Here is a 23,893-nt window from a genome sequence, read left to right as displayed (position 1 = left end):
GTCAATGGCTTTGTCTAGAGGTAGTATTTTTAGGGGGTTCCAGTTAGTTAGCTTAAGGGAATCCGTGAAAGTAGTGGGGTTAAAAGTTAGGTTGCGAGTGTGACTGTATTGATGGAAGTGTGAGGAAGAGGGAGCAGCTCGAATGGTGAAGGCAGGGAGGTGGTCTCCTAGGGAATTGGGAATGACTCCTGATTTTATGATTTTGTTAGGATGAGATACTAAGATCCAGTCAAGTATGGAGCCAGGGGGGGTTGTTTTATTAGGTCTAGTTATGGAGTTGGTAAGTTGAGTAAAGGTGAATAGGTTAGTAGTTGATGTGGGATTAGGGGGGTTGATTTTTCCCCAGTCAATATTTACGTCTCCTAGGATGTAGGTTTCTAGCTTAATATTGGAGGAGGTCCAGGAAAGAATGTCTTCTAGGGTATTGGTGGTGTTACCAGGAGGAATGTAGAGGGAGAGGATACAGATGCTTTTATGGATGTTAGTTTTAGTAGGCCAATGACAAGTTCAGCATTTGAGAAAGAAGGGATATGGTTAGGATATGGAGTGATGGACAAGTGGTTGGAGTAGATTAAAGCTACACCACCACCTCTTTTACTTGGGCGGTTGGATCGAAGAGAGTGAAATCCGGGGTGGGGGGTGGATTCAGAGTCACTTATATGAGGTTTTAGCCAGGTTTCAGAGATGGCTATTATGTCTGGTTGGTTATGTTTGAGCCAGGCATGGAGGAGGGTTATTTTATTTAGTAGGCTTTGGGCGTTGATGGTGAGGAATATCATGCTCTGTCCCATTTCCCCAAATCCTTTGGTGTTCTAATACCATGACGGGAGTGGAACCCATTCCTAAGTCAAAGTAAGATTGAAGTTCATAAAATTAGTATTGTTTCAATCTTCACTGTCGGCCAGAAGTGCTCTTCGCAGCACCTGTAATGTGCCCAGTATTGACGACAACTGCAATTTGTACGGAGTTAACATGTGTTGGTAACCCATCTAAGTATGATTGTAGATTCCCAAAGACCAGTTGCTCCTATTACTATTGGAACTGTTGGGGTATCTTTCTTCCACATTGCTCTCGTTTTCTACCTGCAAATCCTGATATTTTATGAATTTGTCTCTCTCTGTACGCAAGACACTGTAGTCACTGGGTGTGGTGAATTCAGTGGGTGTGGTGAATTCAGTGATAAATTCTACTTTAGGCTTCATTTCATGGACCACTGTATCTGGCTTTCTAGCGTCTATCTTTTGAACTGTTTGCAATGGATGGACCCCATGTAATGTAGATTTCATCATTTTTCAGTGATGCTTTGTGGTTTAAGTTTTCAGTGTTTCTCAGCCACTTCAATACCATAATGTTTGCACAATCCCCAGAGCAACAGTATTGCCACATTATTATGCTTTTCAGTATACAGTCCATCTGTCATTAGCATGTCACAACCACCGAGGTGTGCAGCTGTTTCCAGATGTTCATCGTGCATACAGCTGCAGTAATCACGAAGTCTTCATTAAAGCTAAGTACCCCGTTGGGGAACCTTTTCTTGCCTCAGACCGATGTCATAAAAAGTTAATAATTGTATTTCTTGTGGGAAGCAAATACCGCATAAGGATTTCCATTCCCTTTGCATACCTTGTTTGGGCCCAGACCACGACGTCTCGGGCTGTCGCTTTTGCGCTATCTTCAATAAACGCACTATCAAGCGTCGGGCGGAGTTCGCCCAACACTATTTTGGTAAAGCTTTTGACTATAAAATGTCGTCTGACACTGATATGCTTCTGCTAGACTAAGCAGGGCCTCTTAGATTTATTCTCGTCATGCTCCAAAACGTTCACTACATTTGGGTCTTGTGAGGTCAGCAGATGTATGTACCACGATTGCAGATCTACATTGGATATAAAAAGTGTACACACCCCTGTTAAAATGCCAGGTTTTTGTGATAAATGAGACCACAGTAATTCATTTCAAAACTTTTCCCACATTTAATGTGACCTATAACCTGTACAATTCAATTGAAAAAGAAACCTCTGCTAGGGGGGAAAAAAATAAACGTACAATAAGCTGGTTGCATAAGTGTGCACACCCTTTAATACTTTGAAGCACATTTTGATTTAATTACAGCATTCAGTCTTCTTGGGTACCCACCTGCCATCAATTAGAGACCCTGATTAACCCCAAATATAGTGCAGCGGTCCTAGTAGGATTTTCCTGACATTTACTCATTTGTCTGCTACAGCAAAAACCATGGTTCACATCAAAGGGATCTCATTGTTGAAAGGTATCAAGTCAGGAGAAGGGCACAAAAAAATTTCCACAGCATTTGATATACCGTGGAACACAATGAAGGCAGTCATCAAAAAGTGGAGAATATATGGGGCAACAGTGACTTTGCAAAGAACTGGATGTTCCTCCAAAGTTGTTGAAAAAAGATGAAAACTATTCAGGAAGACTGCCAAGAGACCTACAACAGCACTTAAGAGCTGCAGGAATTTCTGGCAAGTAGTGGTAGTGTACTACATGTGACAACAGTCTCCCGTATTCTCCATATGTATGGAATATCACCCTTTGAATTTTTATCGCTGGGATAATAATTTTTCCTTTTATCATGCCTTAATTGCAAAGTGGTCTACCATTGTTTCATAGTCACTGTAATGTAGTTGATCAGTATATGGTGCATCTTACACATTTGTAAGCGCTCTTTTATCCATGAATGTGGGATACTATCAAATGTTTTTTTTTTTTTTTTTTTTTTTTTTTTGTGTTAATCCATGCCATACTTGAATTCTTCCCCTTTTTTGCAGTTCCACTATGACTTTAACAAGAAATGATCCTTTGTTACACATGACTTTCTTTATTGCTCTTTTGTTCTGTTGCCATAATTGAGTTTTCTTCTAAATGACTATAAACTCTCATCAGCATCAATTCCAGTGTATAGTTTGTATGTCGTCGCAAGGCAAATTATTGGCATATAATTTTTTGGGTGGCTTGCAGGTTCACTCGAGTAGGAACATTGTATTTCCTGTTAGGTTGGTGTTTGTGTGGGGTGCGCATGTACATAGTTCTTACTCATGGCTAAATCTTCATGCAAAGATGTTAATACTTTTAACCAAAAGTTAGGTACTGCGTCTGGGCCTGGCTGGGTTTTCCAATTGGAGGCTTTTCTTAACTTTTGTTTCAGTCTCTGTGGCTGTTGCTTCATCTCCTTTCATATCCTGTACCTTTTTAAACTTTTTTTTTTTTTTTTTTACTTCTATTTTTATGGTGGACTTTCAATTCCTTTTACCTTGTTTCTCTATAAAACTTTTTGGGTCATCAGTAAATTGCGTATTTTGCATTTTTCCATTATCTATATCTGTATATCTTCTACGTTTTTCCACCTGTGCTGAGATTTTGAGTTAGTTTGCGATAGTATATGATAGATCCTGATCATGTCTATCTTTCTAAGTATTTTTGTTGATCTAGTCCTTCTAACAGTGACACTTCTTGTCTTTATTGCTGTATACTTTTCTTTATTCGATTAGTTCCATGTTGGTATTAAAGTTCTCACCTTCCTTTCCCTCACTACCCTGTGTTCTTGTAGTAGAACTTTATCAGTTATTTAATTTAGCTGCACAGTAATATATCCTGTTTACTTCTGTTGCATTGCATGGATCTCTGTTTCTGACTTTCTGGGTTTTTTTATTGACCTTCAGTCTATCTCTATTAAATCAAGCAACTCTTCTCTTAGCTCATTTTCTTTTAAACTGAGGGCACATTTTTTGTGTTTTTATTTCCTGCTGGCGTTCTATATCATCTTCCTGTGGCACCTTCTCTTCAGTTTCATCCTGTGCCATCCGTTGCTCTGTCATATGGTAACTCACTGGCCTATCACTCCTCAGCATTGACTGCATCAGAGTTTCCACAGTTTCCTGCTCTTCCCTTACTGTCCAGCTTCATGTGAACATTTTGTACTGGTTTCCTGTGGAAGGCTCCAAAATGTCTTCATATGGCACATGACCAATTGCTTTCCGTTCCACTGGTTTCCCCTTAATTTGGAGGTCCATTACTGTATCCTGTTGTGGGGCTTTCTGAATTGGATTTTCTATACTGAATCCTTCACTTCAGAAGTACTCCATAACCTCCATTTCTATTTCTTTAACTTTTCCATTACTAATGCCACTTTCTGCTTTTCTTGTTTGTCTTCTTATTATTTGTTGTATTGTAAAGTTTTCCATGTTCTGGTTCTTTTGCCTGTATTTCTCTTCAAATATCTTTCGTGCTGGATTAGTTTTGCTTTCTCCTTTGCATAGATATTGCATCATATTAAGTCTTTTTTTTTTTTTTTTTTTTTTTTTTTTCACATGTCTATATTTCTTCTTTAGATGTCTCCTGATCTTCAGGTCTCTCCTTACTTTGGGGACTTGTTCTATCTGTAACCTGTTAGGCCTTCTACATCAAATCCTTTACTTAACAAGCAGTCCCTAACTTCATTTTCCGTTTTTTTTTTTAACTTCTACTTTATAATCATCTTTTCTGCAGTCCCTCTTTGTGTTATTTTTTATTGTGAAATTTTCCATGGATGGATGCCTTTGTCTCTATTTCTCTTCCTATATCTTTGGGGCTGCCTTCTTTATGTTGATTGATTTGCCTTTTGCCTTTGCATAAATATTGCACAATATCAAATCTTTCATTCCTACGTCCATATCTTTGTAAAAACTTTCCAAAAAGTCTTGGTTTTGTTGTTTATATTTTCGCACTTGCTCAGATGCCTCCCCCCCCACCCCACAACGGATCAAAGTTTCTTGGTCTATATACTGTTTTTCACAAATCTGTTGTATTAATGACCAGAATTTGTTTTATTTGAAGCTTCTGACCGTTTTTCTTGAAGCATTTTTCTTTCCTCTAATTTCTCTGCCTTTTTGTATGTCTTGTGTCTGAAAATTCTGGCATAAAGTGAACTATTGAGGATAAGAAAATTATTATCTTTATGGCTCTTTGGCCTATCAGTCTTTGAGATTTGTGGACGCTGCTTCCTTCTACAATAGTGGGCATCCATGTTCCTGTGGGACTTTCTGCATGTACATCAAGGATCATCTAAAGTGTTTTACAGATGATATCCTGTAATGCACTGTTCAAATATACCCTTGTACATGCTACACGATTTTCATTTTTAGAGGTGAACAAGTGCATGACTAGAAACTGTGACATCACTGTTACATAAAGTGGTAAACTTACAAGGAATTTCTTTTTAGGAAGAAACAGCATCGTATCAATCTTTGATTAAAATTAAGAAAAATTAAATTTTAAAATAAGTATGAATTCTCTATTGGAAAAATGTAGCTGTGTTACGTCAGTTTTGTGTGGGATTATTTTTTTTTTTTTATTTTCTGCAGTTTGCATTCATAGCCACTAGATGGTACTTGATTGTTTTTCTTTTGGCTTTTCACGGTTAGGGGGCCGCCACAGTGGAATTCTGGTCCGCTAATGATTGGCAGTAGATTTTTTACGGGTGCCAAGGTGCCAGCTCAATGCCCAACCTTCAGTGAAGGTAAGCCCATTATACGCATGTCTTTCGAATGCCACTCAACCGTGGCGAGGACATGCAGACTCCATACAGAAGGCGCTCCAGCCAAGAATTGAACGGGAGAACCTCTTGCTATGAGGAATTGGTTATATTTGGATTTCTCAAAGTGGTTTCATTATAAAATCAACATTTTGCATTTAGATTCTCAGCTGGAGCACCTTCTGTGTGGAGTCTGCATGTCCTCCCCGCGGTAGAGTGGCGTTTGAAAGACATGCGTAGGGTGTGCCTTCATTGAAGGTTGGGCGTCGAGCTGGCACCTTGGCACTGTAAAAAATCTACTGCCAATCGTTACCGGACCGGAGTTCCGCTGTGGCGACCCCTAAGCGGGAAAAGCCGAAAGAACAACAAATAACTGCATGTTTTCATATTAATGTACTTACGAGTGGGGCTTTTCTATTTATTTATTTTTTTGTGTGTGTCTGATACTTTTATAATATCATTTGGGATGTGCCTTATTGCAGTATATAAACGTGTTTGGTGAAGGGTTTTGATTTTTGGATAAACTGATGGAAGCAAAGGTAATCTGAGAAACTGGTCTTTGTGCTGCTGTGTCTGAGCCTGCAATAAAGTGTTGATTTTTATCGAGTGATTTTTATTGATGGGTGCTTACATTTGTTTATGGGTGTTAACCATTCTTTATGGTGTTAACAGCATTGATCATCCTTTTTTACACCTGTTTCGAAAAGTTATTTTTGCATGGTGGTATATTTTGTTCAATTTTCCAGGAAGCATTGCAGTCTTAAAAAATGATCAGCTGTGATGAATATGATGGAGATGATCTGATAAGATGAATCTTCCTTTCTCTAAGAAGTTCTGAGCTGAATAAGTGAAGGAATGTTTAAATTTCTAATAACAACCCCAAGTAGAGCAAATCCTTAATATAAAAATTGTTCATTTTCTGCCCTTAGTTTATCTCAGAAGAATTCTGCAGTTAATGAGACTGCAGTCTCTGGTTCTGCTGTTTACGGATTGGATAATTTAATGTGTTGACACTGCTTGGGTTGAGGAGTTTCTTTCATCATGATATTGTGTGATGTGTACACCCATTACTTTAGTTTTGAGAGTGCTTCTTTGTGTGGCAGTTTTGTGCTGTTTTGGGTGAAACTAAACCGTTGTTTGTTTGTTCTTCCGTACCAGCTACCAAGAATCACTTGTACTGTACATTTGCAGCATGCTTGTAAATGTCCTTTTTAAGGCTGTTAGTACCTGCAAATCTGTTACCAGTGCCTGTTTTGCATGGCTGTGAGTGTTCTAAAAATTGTTTAGCTATGATGAACAAAGTGGAGATGATCTAATAATGAAATTAATCTTTCTCTAAGAAGTTCTGAGCTGAGTAAAGGGTAGAATATTTGCATTTATACTGAGAAGCCACAAGAAAAGCAGATGCTTGTATACTTTGCAAGGAAGTTATTAGAGCAGTCTTTTTTTCTATAATTTTGAGTGTCATCCTGGAGGTACTGTTAGTAAATTCTGGAAAAATTGACATCGACCTACTTTAACTGGAGGACATAAATTATGCAGAGCATAATTTGTTTGTAGACAACTTTATGTTCATATTGGGCAAAAATGTTGCATTACACGTGTGGAACTTATCTTGTGTGAAACACGGCTGTGTGGAGGTTAATCCACCACACTAAGAACTGTGCAGCACAATTAGAGCAAGCTTTAAGCATCCATTTCTAAGGCTGTTGGTAACTTATGATTTTGCCTGGTTAGTAACCAGCTGTATCTTGCTGCTTTTTACATTAAGCATTTACAGTTTTGAAATGGTTCAGCTGTGATGAACAAAATGGAGATGATCTAACAGAGAGATGACTCTTTCTCTAAGAAGTTCTGAGCTGAATGAAAAATGTAACTCTGCTTGAGTGGTGGGAATACCTAAATATTTTTCTGTTTTCAGTGTTACTGATGAAAGACCGGGAGACCAACCTGTCAAGAGGGTTCGCATTTGTGACTTTTGAGAGTCCGGGGGATGCGAAGGATGCTGCAAGAGACTTAAATGGAAAGGTAATTTTGTAAGGGTCCGTGTCAGTTACCCAGTTTACATATAATATTTATTTAATTTGTTTACTTGTGAAGTGAACTGCTTTTTCCAGCCATTTTCCATCCCTGGTAACCACTTTATTTTCCTAAGTCTCATAGTTATGAGCCTTCAGAATAGTGCGAGTGAATCATTTGCAAACGCAAGTCTGCATTTTCAGTTTTGTGACATTTCTTAGAATATTCCCACTTGGAGTTGCTGTATATGTTTTATGATGTCGAGACTTGCCCCCCATAAAAAAATTTAAAGTAGAAAAGATATTCAACATTCACTTTTTTCTTTTATATTTAGACTTTTCCAGGGCTCACACTTGAAAGTTAGTTCTCAGTACTGTTTTTTGTTAGTGCTTCAATTTATTTTTTGAGTTAATGGTCCACAGCAGTAGCCCATTCCTGTAAAGAGTGGTTAGTGAAAAAAGTCTTTTTGATAGAAGGTAGCATGGAGAATTTTGTCAGGCTTTATGTGACCCCGGATAACTTGAAAGCACAGGACATACTTTAAGCTAAAAAAGTGGAAGTGTGGGTGGAACCTTGGAAGATGTACAGTTTTCATGATTTGCTCAAGTATTTTAAACTTTTTAGGAATTAAAGCCTTCAGTTCAGTTTAACTGTGCCATTGTTTCTTTTCCCTACAGGATGGTTCCCATAAGATTTGGTTACTAGAAACCTGCCAGTACTTAAAACTTTCACTTTTTTCCTTGGAATTAGTGGAAACGAAACACCACCAATTTTTTTTTCCAAGCTTGACCTCTTGCATGTTTTGGCAGAGTAATTTATCTCCTTGATGATATGAAAGACTTGTACAAATCTGTGTTTTCTCATTTGGCACTGCCCACAATCTCAGTGGGCAGTCTTCAGTTCATGGCAGCAGCTGCTATGCAAAAGCACTTTTTAAAATGTGCAAAATGTGGTGGATATCTTCCACACTGTGTAAGTAGAAATATCGGTGACCACTAGTTACAAACAGTGAACATCTGGTTTGAAGTATTCTTTTCTATAACTACAGCATTTTTATATAAAATAGTTTTATGTCTTGCACAATGTACAGCAAATAAGTACTAATTTGCCATACTAAACCTTGCAGCTTTTGTGAAGTGTTAAGCTTGCTACAATGTAACAAGTTTGGCAGGGGATATCATGACAGTAGAAGTGGAAACATGTAATGCATAAAGGCATTTATGTTGGAAGTTTGCAAATTTGTGTTGTGCTGTATCTTTTTTTTTTTTTTTTTTTTTTTTGAACAGCTTTACATTTTTGTATTGTGCTGCACTGTATAGACATTTGATTAAATTTATTTTGAGCAGAAAACAGCATACTTCTCCAACATCCATGATTAAAAAATACTGTGGATGTTGAATAAACGGCTTATTTGGAGCTTCAGTTAACAGCCCTGACAGAGTGATCCAATCTGACAGATGTGCTAAAGCTAAAGAATGTCTATCAGTAATTTGACACTGAATTTTTAGCCTTGCAATAAATGCAGCTAGTTTGCTTTATTTTGTTGCGGTTTACAGATGCTGTGAATCTGTTAAAGCAGTTCTGAAAAAAGTGCCAGGTAAAAGGTGAAATGTATTCTTTCTCGCAGTGGCTATGTAAGATGTGTGGGACAGCCACTCTTTAGGTTGGAGTTTTTTTTTTTTTTTTTTTCTAGCATGACTGAGTAAACCCTCAACAAAATAAAGCAAACGAGCTGCATTTTTTGAAAGGCTGAAAATTCATGATCTGGTTGCTGATGGACACCAAATAAGCCCCTAAGGCAAAGCACATCTAAACCAATTTTTTTTAGTTATGGGTGACTCCATTGTGAGACGCACAGCTATCCCACTTACCAGGCTAGACGAGGTTACGGTCAGCTGTCTTGTCGATTGCCAGGATCCGTCAGATCACACATGCACTCAAGTCTGTCAGCAAGTACCGTTATGACTCTGTCATAGTTCATGCTGTTGTGAATGACTTTTGGAGTGTTTGGAGAGACATGATTGAGCTCTATGAATGTGTCACCCAGGAGGTATGTCCCTAGCCTTGAGCAGCATTCTACCTTCCTCTAGGATGATACCACAATTATAAACAAAAATGATAGAATATCATCAGAAATTAAGCCAATTATTGAAGTCAAAGGGGATCCAGCTCCTGTCAGCCTAGGATGATATGGTTGATAGACCACTCTGCTTTGCCTGAGATGGTCTTCACCTGTCGCCCTCTAGGCTTTCGGTTACTGGCTAAGGAACATGGCTCCCCTGTAGTGCCTTTTTAGGCAAGGTCTCAAGAATAAAATTTCTGATGTGAACGTATCATGCACAGATTAGGATCTGATGCTACTGTCATTATTTATCACAGATATGTGTAGGATCCGAGACGGCAATTGAGAAGATAGCTTCTGAGCTCAAGCCTCTCCCCTTCTGAAGATCCCGCGCTACCCACAACCCTTGGATCTCATTTGCCAGGTTTTGATCAAGACATGCTTCCTGCAGCTCAAGCTAAAACTTCTTTCAGATAAGTAGTTTTCCTTCCTTTTGGAGTTTTTCTTACTTTTGTCTTTTACCTTTCATAGTTAGTTTCCTTCCCTCCCTGTTGGCTTAGTTTTTAAGGTCCCTTTCCAGGTTCCTGCCCTTTTTCCTCTTATTTGTTAGGTAGCCCTTCTATTCCCTTTCCTTCTCTACTTTATCCCCCCCACTCCCGTTGTTGTGCCCTGTGCAGGTGGTATGTGTTGTGTGCGAGAGGTGGAATGTCTGAAAAAACTTCTGGGATTAAAAGGTGTGGTTTGTGCGGTCGGAAAAATGCTCCATTCTGACACGTGTGTGGGAGAGCCACATCTGGAGGTTGAATGAGACATTTGTGCCAGATTCAACCCCAGGGCTCTCCTAGATCGCAGAAACAAACTCCTGCTAAATTGGTTTGGCCAAAGGGGTGTGGGGTTCCTTGGTTACTGGCTCCCCTTCTAAGCCTCCTCCAGATCCCAAGAGGAAGTAGTCTTTCTCTTGAAATTCTCCTTCCAAAAAGCTGAGGCTCTCTGATTACAGCTCCCTGGATCAGAGACCAGCCTCCCTAGCTTTGGATTTGGGCTCCTCTGCTCAGAGAGCCCCATATTCTTCTGTTGGATCAGAGCCAACCTAGACCACCCTCAGATCTGACAGCCATACCCCCTCTATGTCTTCGGATCCAAACAGGTCCTCAGATCCAATAGTTTTGTCAGATCTGATCGTTCCTGAAGGTTCTCCCTCCAGACCTAGAATGGATCCAGGGCTTTCCAGCATGTCTCGCTCGAGAGACAACAGGCCTTCAGTTTCTCTCTCTCTCTCTCTCTCTCTCTCTCTCTAGGTATGGATAGGATGATGAGTTTTCTGAAAGCCCAAATCAAACTGGGCTTGTTGCTGTCCCCTGCCTATGTGCTGAGGTGATCTTCGCCATCCACGGAACTCCTCTCTTCCTGAACGACCCATCTGGGTTTGGTCCCCCAGGATCAGGACATCCCTAGGGAGAAACCAGCGGTGTCGGGCATTTCTTCCCTTCCCACACCATCTGGGTCCCTGACAGGATCAGATCCATTGCCCTCAGAGCTGGATGTGCTTCTGCTCTATGAGGTCGGTGGGGGTCACCAGAGAGTGGGGTTGGGACTGGAGTTTTCAGACTGTTCCCTCCCTTTGGGGGCCCTCCGCCTTGGCTCAAGGCTGGTATCATCTGGGGGACATCTGTGCTGTCGGGTTCTCCCCTTCCATCCAGGTCATCTACAGCCAGTGGGGAGGTCTTTGTTCAGCCAGTCGGCTTTCTGGGCGATGGAGAGGACCATTTCCAAATGGTCAGCTGCCTGTACCTTGGCTCTGAATCATTCCCATCCCCTTTCGACATTGGGTGGCGAGACCTCATCATCCTTCCAGGGCAGCCCTTCTGTGAGCACCTTCAGAGGGCATTGCCCCCATTGAGGTCCCTTCCTCTTCCAAGTCCTCCCCAGAGCCCACCACGGAGGAGACTCCTCAAAAGAGGACATGCAAGAGGAGGCACATGGACTCCCCTCGGGAGTCCGTCACTGAAGACCTGGATTTCGAGGAAGGAGACTGGTCCCCCAGACTTCTGCATAAGGAAGTGTCCTTTGGGGACATCTTGTGATCCTTAAAGAGCGAGGTGGTTTGTCTTTCCCCGCCCCGTCTTCAGAAGAATCCGTGGTCCTGAAGGCCTTCGGGATGATCCCATCTTCCTCCTGAGTGTTTCCCCCCTGCTGATGAGCTTGCCCAGCTCATATCCAGCAAGGCGTGGAAAGAGCCGGACAAAGGAGAACCACTTCCCAAGAGTGGATATGTTCTTAAGGCCCCCCGAGATAACCTTTTAGAGCAAAGGCATTCCCATTGATGCTATTGTGGTGATGCAGCTATGAAAAAGGAGTTCGCTGAACAGAGCTTCATGGGCCATCCCCAGGGAGTCTTGGGCAGTTGGCCATTTTGGGAAGCTTGCGTTTGTCTCTGCTACATTTGGACTGAGAGCAAGCAACTACATGGCACGTTTTACTGGCTGCAAAGAGACACTTGTATCGGAACTCTCCACTTCCTTTTTATTTTATTTTTTTTTTATTTTACATTTGTTTGCCGGGATAGTCCGACTGGACACATGTCCATTTACAGCGGAGGCCCAGGGAGAAAAGCTCCATCAAGTTATAATAAAGTCAGCATAATACAAAATGTTACATATTGCAAAAGAAGCATACATAGATATAAAATGGAGAGCAGCATGTTACTAATAAATTACACAAACAATGCAGAGCATACTGAGGTATTATCTTGTTACAACAGTCTAAAAGAGAGCATAGAGAAACAACATATTACAATTTATATGTTGCACATTAGAGCAAAATACTGAGGTATTATACTGAAACAACAAGTCTTGAAAGGGGGGTGTAGAGAAACAACTTATTACAATTATAGATTTGCAGTAGATTCCTGATGTCTGCAGCAGATAGTTAGAAATGTAACCAGCTGTTTGTTTGTTTATGAAATGAAATATAGGTTATGTGATGCATGGGCATAACCATTTATTCCTTAGGTGCACTTTGAGAGAATTTTTGAATGTGGTGATAGAATGAGCAGAGGTTAAAGAAGTGGGGAGGCTTTTCTGAGTTGCTGCCTCCAGAGAGTCTTAAATTGGTCTCTCCGAAGCTATCTACCCTTGATTTCCCTAGCTAATGCCTCGATGAGGTTGATCTCCAATGTGGTGGAGGCCACCTCTCAAGCAGCGGGCACTGGCATTACCATTAGGTGCCATGCCTGGCTTTGCCTTTGCAGGTTTGCAGTAAATTTCAAGGCGTCGTTCACAAATGCCCCTTTTGATGGGTCAACCTTGTTTAGTCCTGTCAAAATCTTTAACCTGTAGCGAGCAGGAGGGAAAGACTCTCCCTGGTTGGGATCAATTTCTCTACTCCCCAACGATCCTTTTCTAATAATCAGAGGGGTAGTAAGAAACTCTGGTTCTACATGAATCCTCTTCCTCTGGCCGGGGAAGGGGGTTTGACAGCAGATGCCTCCACAGAGGCAGAGAAGGGGGTCTGCAGAGCCAGGGCTCTCCCAGTCGAGGGTAGTCTCTCCCTTCATTCACTAGCCTGAACAATTCTTACCTCAGATCAGTGGGTGTTAAACCTTATGTCCAGGGGTTACTTCAAACCCTTTTTTCAGCCCCCTCAAACTCAGAAAATCTCTCCCAGACGTTCTACCCCGCCAAAGGGAGTTGGCCCTTCTAGAAGTTCGAGATCTCTTTCAGAAAAGAGCCATCCAGGAGGTCCCAACAGGGCAACGAGGGTCCAGAACTTAACTCTCACTTCTTTTTAGTGCCTTAAAAGACCGGGAACCTGCTTCCCATTCTGGACCTCAGTGTGTTAAATTTGTCAGTTAGGAAGTCGAAGTTCCGGGTGGTCACTGTTAAGTCCATTCTGCCTCTGCTGCGCAAGGATGATTGGCTGTGTTCAGTGACTCTCAAGGATGTGTACTGTCACATCAAAATAGACAGGTGCTCCTGGAGATACTTGCACATCTGGCTGGCAGCCAGTCACTATCAGTTCAAAGACCTGCTCTTTGGTCTCACCTCAGCCCCCTAGAGTGTTTACCCAAATATATGGCAGTGGTAGCAGCACATCTCCAGCTGCAAGGTTTCCAGGTCTTTCCGTACCTGGATGATTGGCTCCTCATGGCTCCCACAAGGAATCAACTCCTAACCACTGATTACACAGAGTCTTTTTCAGGACCTAGGCATCAGTCAACCTGCCCAAATATCATTGTATCCCATGTCAGAGCCTGGAATTTATCAGGGTCCTTCTGCACATGGCGTCACACTGCAGCACTTCCCCCATGCAATCTCGAGATGATTCGGGAGCAGGTTGTTCTCCTGCTGGAGCGGCCCTCAGTCTTCTTACTCTTGCAAGCCCTAGGTTCAGTGAAGGTAGCTCATCAGTTAGTTCCCTCTAGCCAGATATCACATCAGAGTTCTGCATTAGACCCTTACGGTGCAATGGTCAGCCCTCCTTCAACCTCTGTCCATAACTGTAAGGATTTCTTCAGTCTGCAGACGTCACGTTGCCTGCTGGCTCCAAGCTCCGGACCTTCTTCTAGGCCAACCCTTCTGTCTGCCTCAATCCCAAGCCATGGTGACTACGGACACCTTCCTGTTGGGGTTGGAGGGGCATTATCGGGGAAGGACTGTCCAAGCTACGTGGTCCCCTTTAGAGACCAAATTGCACAACAGTGTCCTGGAGATGAGAGCAGTCCTAACGTTTCAAGCCTTCCAAGACTGTCCCCCTCTTGGGACCATTGCAGTCCAGTCAGACATGGCGATGGTCTGGTACATCAACAAGCGGGGGGAGACAGTATCTTATTCCCTGTGCAGAGAGGCGTTGAGTGTGTGGGAATGGGCAATTTCTTCCAGGCGCTTTCTTCTTGCAATGCATAATGTTGCAGTATTCTTGGTGTGGGATTTTCTGCCTAAGGTGACCCATACGTCATCTCCTATACAGAAGCTTCAGTTTGGCTGTTGCGTGGGACCTTAAATGTGACGTCTGCATGCACAGACCTTAGAGAACTTTTCAGCTGCAGACCGACGCATCATGTGCATTGCTCCTTCACAGCAAGACATCTAAAAGCTAAGTACCCCATTGGGGTTTTGTTCTTTAATTTCTAGCTAAAGCTTGGTTTGTTGTAGCAGTCCATAGCCGATGTCAGCAAAAAAGGGCAAATTCCAATGTGGGTGCCAGATACCCCATAAAGACATGCAGGATCACTGTGTTTTTTGGTTAAGCTGGGAACACTATCACAATGCTAGATCCATCTGCCAATCTTTCATTCTTAAGACCCTTCACAGCCATCTGGCCGCTCTTAATCTCTAACTGAAAAACCAGCTGATTAAAAAATTGGCTCTTAGGATGGATCCCGTCTCGGAAGCCTTGACTGAACCTCCGTGAAAGAAGGCCATGTTTCCTAGGTCCTCTTCCTCTACCACTCTGCTATTGGACACCCCGCCAGCTACTGATTTAGTAGTTGAGGGACGTCCGACAGATCTGTCTACTTCGGTGACCTTGGAGGAAGCTGCTTCTCTGTAGATAACTGGCATGTTCCTGGAGCCAACCCAGACACTGGCTACTGCCGAGGTCTAGGGGGAACCAGATATAGCTGGGCCTCTGGCTGGGTCCCTCCACCAGACACTGCTACCGTTAGCCAGGCATTAGACTCCAGGCCTACTCTTAAGTCTACCCCAGTCAAAAAGAAGCAAAAAAAACTAAATATATGGCTGCACCCGCAGAAGGCCTGCCAAACTGGCATTCCCTCACCTCTTCCTTGATGCGGGTCTTTCTGGCCCTCAGGCCCCTCAGCCTCTTCTCCAGCTATTCTTCCTCTGCTTATCCCTAGGCCTGCTGCCTATTGTGAGGTAAGTGCTGGGAGAGAAGACTGGGAAGAAGAGCAAGGGACCTATTCCGTTTCTGAGGAATCCATTTCTTTCACATCCGAAATTGCCTCCCCTCAAATAGTATTTTTCACCAGATGACTCTGTTAAGGGAGAGACCCCCCCCCCCAAAGGATATCACCTTTGGTGAAACCATCACCAAAATGAAAGAATATTTAAATGGGAGATGTCACAAATGTCTGACGCTCAAAAGAGGTATTTTGAGCTTTTACAAGTGGAATCCCCCTCCCCTTCTGCCATTATTCCACCTGTCATCACTGTCTATTTGGATGCCTTTGCCTCTGCATCAAAGATGCTAGATTCTCAGCCACGTGCCCCTAAGAGGCCAGACCACTTCTACAAGATGCCTGATGACCAAAAATTCTTAGTCAAGCCTCCCCTTGCAGACCGTGCTGTGATTGCCATCTCACCAGATAAAACAGTCCAGACTCATCCCATCTGCCTCTCTTACCTACGGACAAAGACAGCAAACCAATGGATAGAATTGGAAAGGTCTGCATCTCGTCCATATTGGCTTTTAGAGCCATCAGCTATCAAACTCGTATGACCAAATATGCTTTGGACCTGGTCTCTCAAGTCACTACTCTGCTGGCTGCTACTCCAGACTGCCTCACTCACGAAAGCTGACATTTCTTCCAAGCTCTATTTGGCTGCCCAAGTAGCCAGATACTTCATTATATGCAGCTATGATGCTGCAGAGGCTGCTGCACGCTCTGCAGCATCTGCCTCTGTTCTCAGGAGATGCTCCTGGCTTCGTCTGCAACACTTGCCAGAAGACTAAGTCTTAAGATCTTACACACTCCCCTGGACCATCATTTCCTGTTTGGCAAACAGTCAGCAGATCTGTTTAAAAATCTGCAAGAAAAGAGCAAGGAATTGCAAGACATCAAGCATCTCTTGTGTCCCCAATCCCCAAATATTACAGGAGTCACCCTGCCAAAGCCACATTTGTCAGACGAAACCCACCCTCTGCTGGAACTGCCTCTTCCAGACAAAGAAGAGGAGCCAGAAGACAAACCACTACCAGGCCAGCTGCCTCTCGGCCTCCCTCTAGAACAGCCCTTTCAAGACAGAGGGGGCCCCAACAATGTGCGACTGCCTTGCCCCCTCCCCCTTTCCACTCACCTCCCCTTTTGGAAAACCATCACCGCAGACATATGGGTTCTGGCTATTGTCCAAAAAAGATACTTCCTTAAGGTATCTCTTTTCTTTCTAGGAGAGGGTCTTCCCTTTCCCCCAAGAAATCAAAGACACCTCCTACCACAGGTCCTGGCAGACCTTCTGAACTTGGCCACCATAAAACCTGTCCCCCCAGGGCAGGAATGAAAGGGCTTCTATTCAAGACTGTTCTCCGTCCCCAAAAAGGACGGACCATGGAGACACATTCTAGACCTTTGCTTCTTAAACCTATTCTTAAAAGTGCCCACCTTCGGAATGTTGTCCCTCCCAAGTTTACTCCGTCATGCCAGCCAAGGCTTTCACGGCCACATTGGACCTGAAAGAAGCCTACTTGCACATACCCATTTTACTTGCCCTCCCACAGAAAATGTTTTATGTTCCAATTTGCTGCTTTGCCCTTTGGTTTGTCCACTGCCCCCAGTGTGTTCACAAAATGTCTGGTTCCGGCCATTGCCTATTGCAGAACACAGGCTATTCAGATTTATCCCTACCTAGATGACATCCTGATCCTAGCAGACTGCAAATAAGCCCTAGTAATCCATCTACAGTTCACCATGTGCCTACCACAAAATCTGGGGTTCACCCTCAACCTCCCAAAATTATCCTTGACACCAGAACAAAAGACAATATTTCTGGGCTGCAGGATCAGAACTGACCTAATAAAAGCCTTTCTTCCCCAGGACAAGGTCAGCTCTCTGACCTCCCATTTCAAAGCCCTACTGCAGACCCAAATAACTGCAAGACAATTCCTAAGGACCTTGGGCCTAATGGCAGCCACCATCCCCATTCTTCCACTAGCCAGAATGCACATGCGAAAGCTATACTGGTATCTAAAAAATACTTTGTCCCAACACCAACATCTTCTAGAGCAAGAAATCACTCTCCTGCCCTGCCTAAAGGCCGGAAGTACTTTGGTGGATTCATCAAGTCCAGCTCAACCTGGGCCTTCCTCTGCAGCCTCCTCTCCCAACCCATGTTATACATAAAGGTGTGTCAGACTCAGGATGGGGAGACAGTGGCATCCTACAGGGTCCAAGCAAAATGGCACCCTTTCTTAAAGAACCGCATCAACGTGAGGGAAGTGACAGCAGTCCTGGCATTGAAAACGTTCAGCCCTCTCCTACTACCAGATGTTCTCCAAATAATAACAGACAACATCACAGTTATGTGGTACCTCAACGAGAGTTATGTGGTACCTCAACGAGCAGGGGGGAACAAAAGTGTACCACCTGTCTAGACTAACCTTACTGATATGGGACCTAGCCTCTCGACACATCTTGTCCCTGCAGGCATCCTACATCCCCTCGCAGGACAACCAACAAGCAGACCTAAGCAGGATATCCTCCCCACAGCGCAAATGGATGTTGGACAGGAATGTTTTCTAGACATTATCCACCAGTGGGGCACTCCTCAAGTAGACTTGTTTGCCCCTCCCCCCCAGAACAGAAAACTGCAGACCTTCTGCTCCAAGACCTAATCCCCACTAGTTTAGAGAGTAGACGCTTTCAGCATTTCTTGGAAGGGAAAGTTTCTATATGCCTTTCCTCCCTTCTCACCAATTCAGAAAGTCCTCCTGAAAATCGGGAGAGACTAACCAAAAAGTCTTGTTGGTGACTCAATATTGGCCAAGGTAGCACTGGTTCGCCCTACTTCACAATCTAGCCAAGGGTAGTCACCACACGTTACCCCACAAGGTGGACCTCCTTACACAAGGGAGCCCTCTTCTACCCACACTTACAGATGTCACTGACACTCTGGGTGATGAACTTTTAATTCCTGTCAGGCACCACTACGCAGAGGATGTGCTTTCAGTCCTGAGGGAGGCCAAGAAACCTACTACAAGAAAATTATACTTGGCTAAATGGGAAAGATTTTAAAAATGGTGTATGGACAAGGGCAGGGATCGATGCATTGCAGTTCCCTCCCTAGTTCTTGCTTGTGTGTCAGCTAGTAAAGGGCAGACTCTTATTCTTCAGTGAAAGTTCGCCTTTTAATAATCTCAGCTTGCCTGCCACTAGAACCTCCCCTACTAGCCAGGCTTGACGTGAAGCTATTCTTAAAAGGGGTCTTGCACATGGGACCTCCAAGAAAGCCCATTCCACAACCCTGGGACTTTAACTTCATTTTGAAAAACTAACCTAGTCTCCATTTGAACCTGCTGGTGCAGCTACTCTGCAAATGTGCATATGGAAGATAGTACTGCTAGTGGCCATAACTTCAAACCGAAGTGTATCTGAATTACAGGCCCTAATGGCTTGCCCCCCTTTCACTACCTTTTATAAGAACAGGGTAACACTAAGAACCTAACCCTTCATGCCAAAGGTGGTCCGTGATCTGTCCTTAAACCCAGTCTATTCAATTACCCACCTTCTACCCCTCTCCTACCTGTGATGGTGAGAGAATTCTCCACTCCCTGGATGTACACAGACCGCTACGATATTTTACCTAGACAAAACAAAATCCCTTAGAAAATCCAATCATCTCTTGTTTCCTTTCACCCCATGGCCCTGGGTAAGGCAGTCTCCAAGCAAGCCATTGCATGTTGGATTAGGAAAGCAGTTTGCCTCCGTTAATCACACCATGGCAAAAAGCTGCCATTGGGAGTCAAAGCTCACTCCACCAGGGCAGTGGCAGCCTCCAAAGCCTTTTTAAAAGACCTGGACATCGCTTCCATACTGGAAGCAACCACATGGTCCACCATTCACACTTTTTGTCTAACTTGTAGTGTTTTGGTGAATGTGTCTCCAGAGCACGGACAGGATTTGCCAGAGCAATCCTGCAGGGCTTTGTGGAATCAGCCTCTTCTTCCGCCACCCTTCCTTCCAGCTAAGCTGTGGTACTCTCCCACACCAAGAATACTGCAACATAGGAATAGAAGGACATAGAATAGTTGTGGAAAATCTTGCCCTAACCATAGATGTCCTTCTCTTCCATGTTGCAGTGTTCCTTCCCACCCACCAAAACCCCCTTATCCATCTCTCACTCTGTCAGTCATATCCTCCGGTCTCTTTGGGGTCTATACCCTATCCTGGGACCTATGTAACCACATAAGGGCTCCTTGACCCTATGACTGACATCACTGGCAACTCTTCCTGCTGGGCCTTCAAGTTCTGAGGTCTCTGCATGCAGATGTCACATTTAAGGTCCCTGGTTTATGGCCCTATGTGTGATGTCCCATGCAACTACAACAGCCAAGCTGAAGCTTTTGTATAGGAGCCGACGTACAGGTCGCCTGAGGTGGAAAATCCCACACCAGGAATACTGCAACATAGAAAAAGACATTTATGGTTATGGTAAGATTTTACCCAACTATTCTTTCCCAGCAGTTCCAACTTCTTAACCGATGAGCTTAAGTCCTCATGAGTGGTCCCTGAATCAGTCAGTGGCAAGTTGGATATTCGACCACTGCGGTCTTCCTTGCTGCGAACTTTTTGACTTCCTGATCAATCACAAATGCAGCAATTACTTCACCCTGACCCCCCCCCCCAACTGGGAGTCACAATTGGCCGCTGGATCTTCTGTATGCCTATCCCCCAACTTCCCTCATTCCAAAGGTCTTCCAGAAAGCTTGTCACCTGAAGACTCTCCTCGTTGCCTCCTCCTGGCCTTGTCAGGCGTGGTTTTCCCTCCTTTAACCTCGCGTGAAATATCCACCCTGGATATTAGATCCAGTCCGGATCTTATTTCTCATCCTTGGGGACTTCATTTCCCAATTTTTTCAGTCCCTCCATCTGACTGCTTGGTACCTCCAGTTCCAGTGATATTCTTCGTGTTTCACTGTTGCAGTCATCACATTTGGGTTATCTGCCTGCAGGTAGCCCTCAGCCGGCCTGAATACCAGAGTCTTGGGATTTCAGCGTCGGATGCTGTCACTTCTACCATGACATCAAGTCGTTGGGGGTATAAAACATGCAGCCGATGCCATTACATCAGTCTTTCTTGTCGTGCGGTGCCCGAAGCAGAAGCCGTTCGTAAGTGCCTGTCGGCTGACTCCTGAAATTTTCTTTTTTCGAGTTTCAGACCTGAAGTCTTCTAAAAGAGGAGTACCCTGTTGGGGATCCTTTTTTCTTGCTCTAACAGATATCAGAAAAAATTAATAATTGTCTTGCCTGTGGAAAGCAAATACCGCCGAGATTTTTATTCTTACTGTGTCACCTGTTTAAGCCCAGACCACAACGTTCCTCGCTGTTTTGTGCCTTGTTCAACGCCTGAACTATTTGTTGTCAGGCTGTTTTTGTTGCTAAATTCTTTCGCTCTCGATCTCTGTATTCTGAAATGGCTTTGATAAGCCATCCGACTACCTATCTTCCGGAAAAAAAAAAACGTAAGGATAAAGACAGCATAGGTCCAAAACTGCCGACGACGCTACCATTAAGCTAGTAGTCAGTCTGCTGGTACTCGGTGAGGTGCTTTTGCAGCCCCTGATACCCACTTCTGCAGATTCGCAGGCCTCTACTGAGACCCATTCTGAGTCCGGTATGCCACAAGATGCTTCCTCTACTATGGAACCTGCAGATGTCTCTACTTTGGATGGGTCTGGAGCAGCTGTGCAGGCACTGGCTTCTGAGGGTGTATTCAGGCCTTCCAATTTTCATATTAAACTGGCGACTTGGTTTCAAACCAAAAATACCTAATTTTTCAGGCCTAAGTTCGCACTACGCCTGGGAAAGGGACCAAAGCGTGCACTCAGGCCCACATGCCACAAAAACAAATACTTAGAATGGCAGAAGACCTTATTACTTTAAGGGAAGTCAGCCTTCCCCCTCAAAAAGACCAAGAACTGAATTTCCTTCTGATTCTTCAGATCAGAAGTCTGATAACTGTGACCATTCTGATTACCAGGACATACCCTTAACTACCTATGAGGACTCTGATGCAGAGGATTCCATTCCCTGTCATCGTGCATACAGCTGCAGTCATAACAGATGGGTTATCCTGCCGTCAGGCGGGTCCTCGGTTGGCCGAATTCCAAAGTCTAGGTCTGGTGTCTGTTGTCGTCACTTCTTCCCTGACGTCAGTGCGGCAGGGGTACAAAAGAGGCAGCCGACGCCATTTTCTCCAGTCTTTCTTGCCGTGCGGTGCCCGAAGCAGAAGCAGTTTGCAAGTGCCGGTCGGCCAGCTCCTGAGATTTACGAAAGTATTTCAGCCGAAGTCTTCTTGAAAGCTAAGTACCCCGTTGGGGAAACTTTTCTTGCCTCAGACCGATGTCAAAGTTAATAATTGCATTTCATGTGGGAAGCAAATACCGCATAAGGATTTCCACTCTTTCTGTATACCTTACTTAGGCCCAGACCACGACGTCTCGGCCTGCCGGTTTTGTGCTAGATTCAACAAACGCACTATTAAGCGTCGGGTGGAGTTCGCCCTTCACTTTTTTGGCAACAAGTTTAATTACATTATGTCGTCGGATACTCCGACTCCTGTTTTGAGCAAAAAACGCAAGGATAAGGACCGACATACGAGGTCCGCACCACCTACTGAAACCACGCTAAGGCCGACTACTAATTCTTCGGTACTCAGCGAAGCGCTGACACAGCCCCTGAGTACCGATGACAATGCATTACCGGTGTCTTCCTCTGCCCCCTTTCCTACTACAGATACCGACGCCACTCCTGGTGGGGAAACTCAGAATTTAGACAGGCCTGCCATTTCTCAAGGGGTCTTCAGGCCTTCCTCCTTTTCTATTAAGGCCTTCACTAAATCTAAAACAGCCATGAAAACCAAAAAAACAGGTTCCTCAGACCCTCTCTCAAGGCACCATGCCTAAAAACAGATGCTTAAAATGGCTGAGGATTTGATTACTCTTATCAGGGGTTCTCAACCCCCCTGTGACAAAAGGCCCAGATTAGAGGAAGACTACCCTTCCTCAGATCAAGCTTCTATTGCCTCAGAACTATCTGAGGACCAGGATTATGCCTATTCTCCTTTCGAAGATTCTGATGCAGAGGAGTCTATTCCCTCGGTCTCCCCCCTGAGGACTTCTCTTTTGGGGGAACCCTGCATACTTTGAGGGAACACTTTCACTGGGAAGGCCAAGATTACTCTGATTCCAAGAAAAGGCTCAGGGAATTTCTTCTGCTCCCCCAGCATAGGCCTCTGGCTATCCCTCCTGTTTTAGATATATTGGGTGATGTGTACACAGAAGCCAGCCTTAATCCTGATTCTTTGCCTCCAGCTCCTGTTAAGCCAGACAGGTATTACCGAGTTCCTGATTCTCACCAGTTCCTATATAAAAGCCATACTGCTGACCCAGAAACTATTTCACAGGGTCCCAAGGGAATTAAGGCGTCTACTGCTAAAAACCCATTACCTTCAGAGAGAGAGATTCCAGAGCTTTAGAAAGGTGGGGGAAAAAGGTGTACACCTTGGCCACTTTAACCATGAGGGCATTAAACTGTCAGTTCCATATGTTAAAGTATCAACAGTTTTTGATATCTCAGCTGAAAAGCAAGATGACACAACCAGAACAACCAGATTTAAAAGAGTTGCAGGATTTGTTGCATGGTGCAGAGCAAGTGGGTAAACATACCTTGCAGTGTGGTTTTGATGCTTTAGAGGCCTCATGTAGAGCTGCTGTTACGGGGTCTGTTATACGTAGGCATGCTTGGCTCAAAGAGCAAACCTTAACAGATCATGTCAAAGCTAAATTATTAGATGCACCTCTTCAAAAAGATGTATTGTTTGGTGTTAAAGCTGAGGAGGTGCTAAAGAAAATGGAGGAAAAAGCGAAATCAATGCAAACAGTGAAAGATTTCCTGCAGGCACAGCCTCCACGTTTCAGCAGGAACTGGCCTTCAAAAAATTGGTCCTTTCCAGCCACGGACAGACCTCAAAAGGGCAGATACAGGCGTCTAAGGGGTAGAGGGCAACCTCAAGGATCTTTCAGAGCCAGGCAGTGGCAAACACCAACCCCAAGAGGTGGAGAAGACAGATCAGTCTTTTAGAAAACTGACGCAATGACTTCCCCCTACACCTGCCAAGCAAAGCTTTAATGGCAGCACCTTTGGGCGGAAAACTCACATTATTCTCAAAAAATTGGCATATTGTTACAAGAGACAAATGGATTCTGGACATTATAGACAGAGGCTACAGGTTCCACTTTCACACCCTTCCAAAAATGAGAGGCATGCCAAACCTGCCACAAAATCAAAGGGCAGAGGCACAAAAACAAATTTCAGCTCTCATGGA

The 23,893-nt window shown here is 43.9% G+C and overlaps 1 protein-coding gene and 3 non-coding genes across 4 annotated transcripts in view; 3 read left to right on the top strand and 1 right to left on the bottom strand.

The window, feature by feature from the left end:
• Positions 1-23,893, bottom strand: part of LOC122792769 (WD40 repeat-containing protein SMU1-like) — a 181,644-nt gene that overhangs the window by 38,231 nt on the left and 119,520 nt on the right. Inside the window, exon 5 of the mRNA XM_044060341.1 lies at positions 5,079-5,244. Within this exon, the coding sequence (XP_043916276.1) occupies positions 5,079-5,244 (166 nt within the window). The remainder of the gene's footprint in view (positions 1-5,078; positions 5,245-23,893) is intronic.
• LOC122793838 lies at positions 6,308-6,375 on the top strand. The gene has a single exon (XR_006363562.1). It is a non-coding gene; the product is annotated as a small nucleolar RNA SNORD61 (small nucleolar RNA).
• Positions 6,820-6,886, top strand: LOC122793839. Its single transcript, XR_006363563.1, has one exon. It is a non-coding gene; the product is annotated as a small nucleolar RNA SNORD61 (small nucleolar RNA).
• Positions 7,329-7,395, top strand: LOC122793840. Its single transcript, XR_006363564.1, has one exon. It is a non-coding gene; the product is annotated as a small nucleolar RNA SNORD61 (small nucleolar RNA).

Source organism: Protopterus annectens, chromosome 2.part0 (assembly GCF_019279795.1).
Source record: "Protopterus annectens isolate FY-2018-M chromosome 2.part0, PAN1.0, whole genome shotgun sequence".
NCBI classification, from domain to species: Eukaryota; Metazoa; Chordata; order Ceratodontiformes; family Protopteridae; genus Protopterus; species Protopterus annectens.
This window is presented reverse-complemented; position numbering and strand designations above follow the sequence as displayed.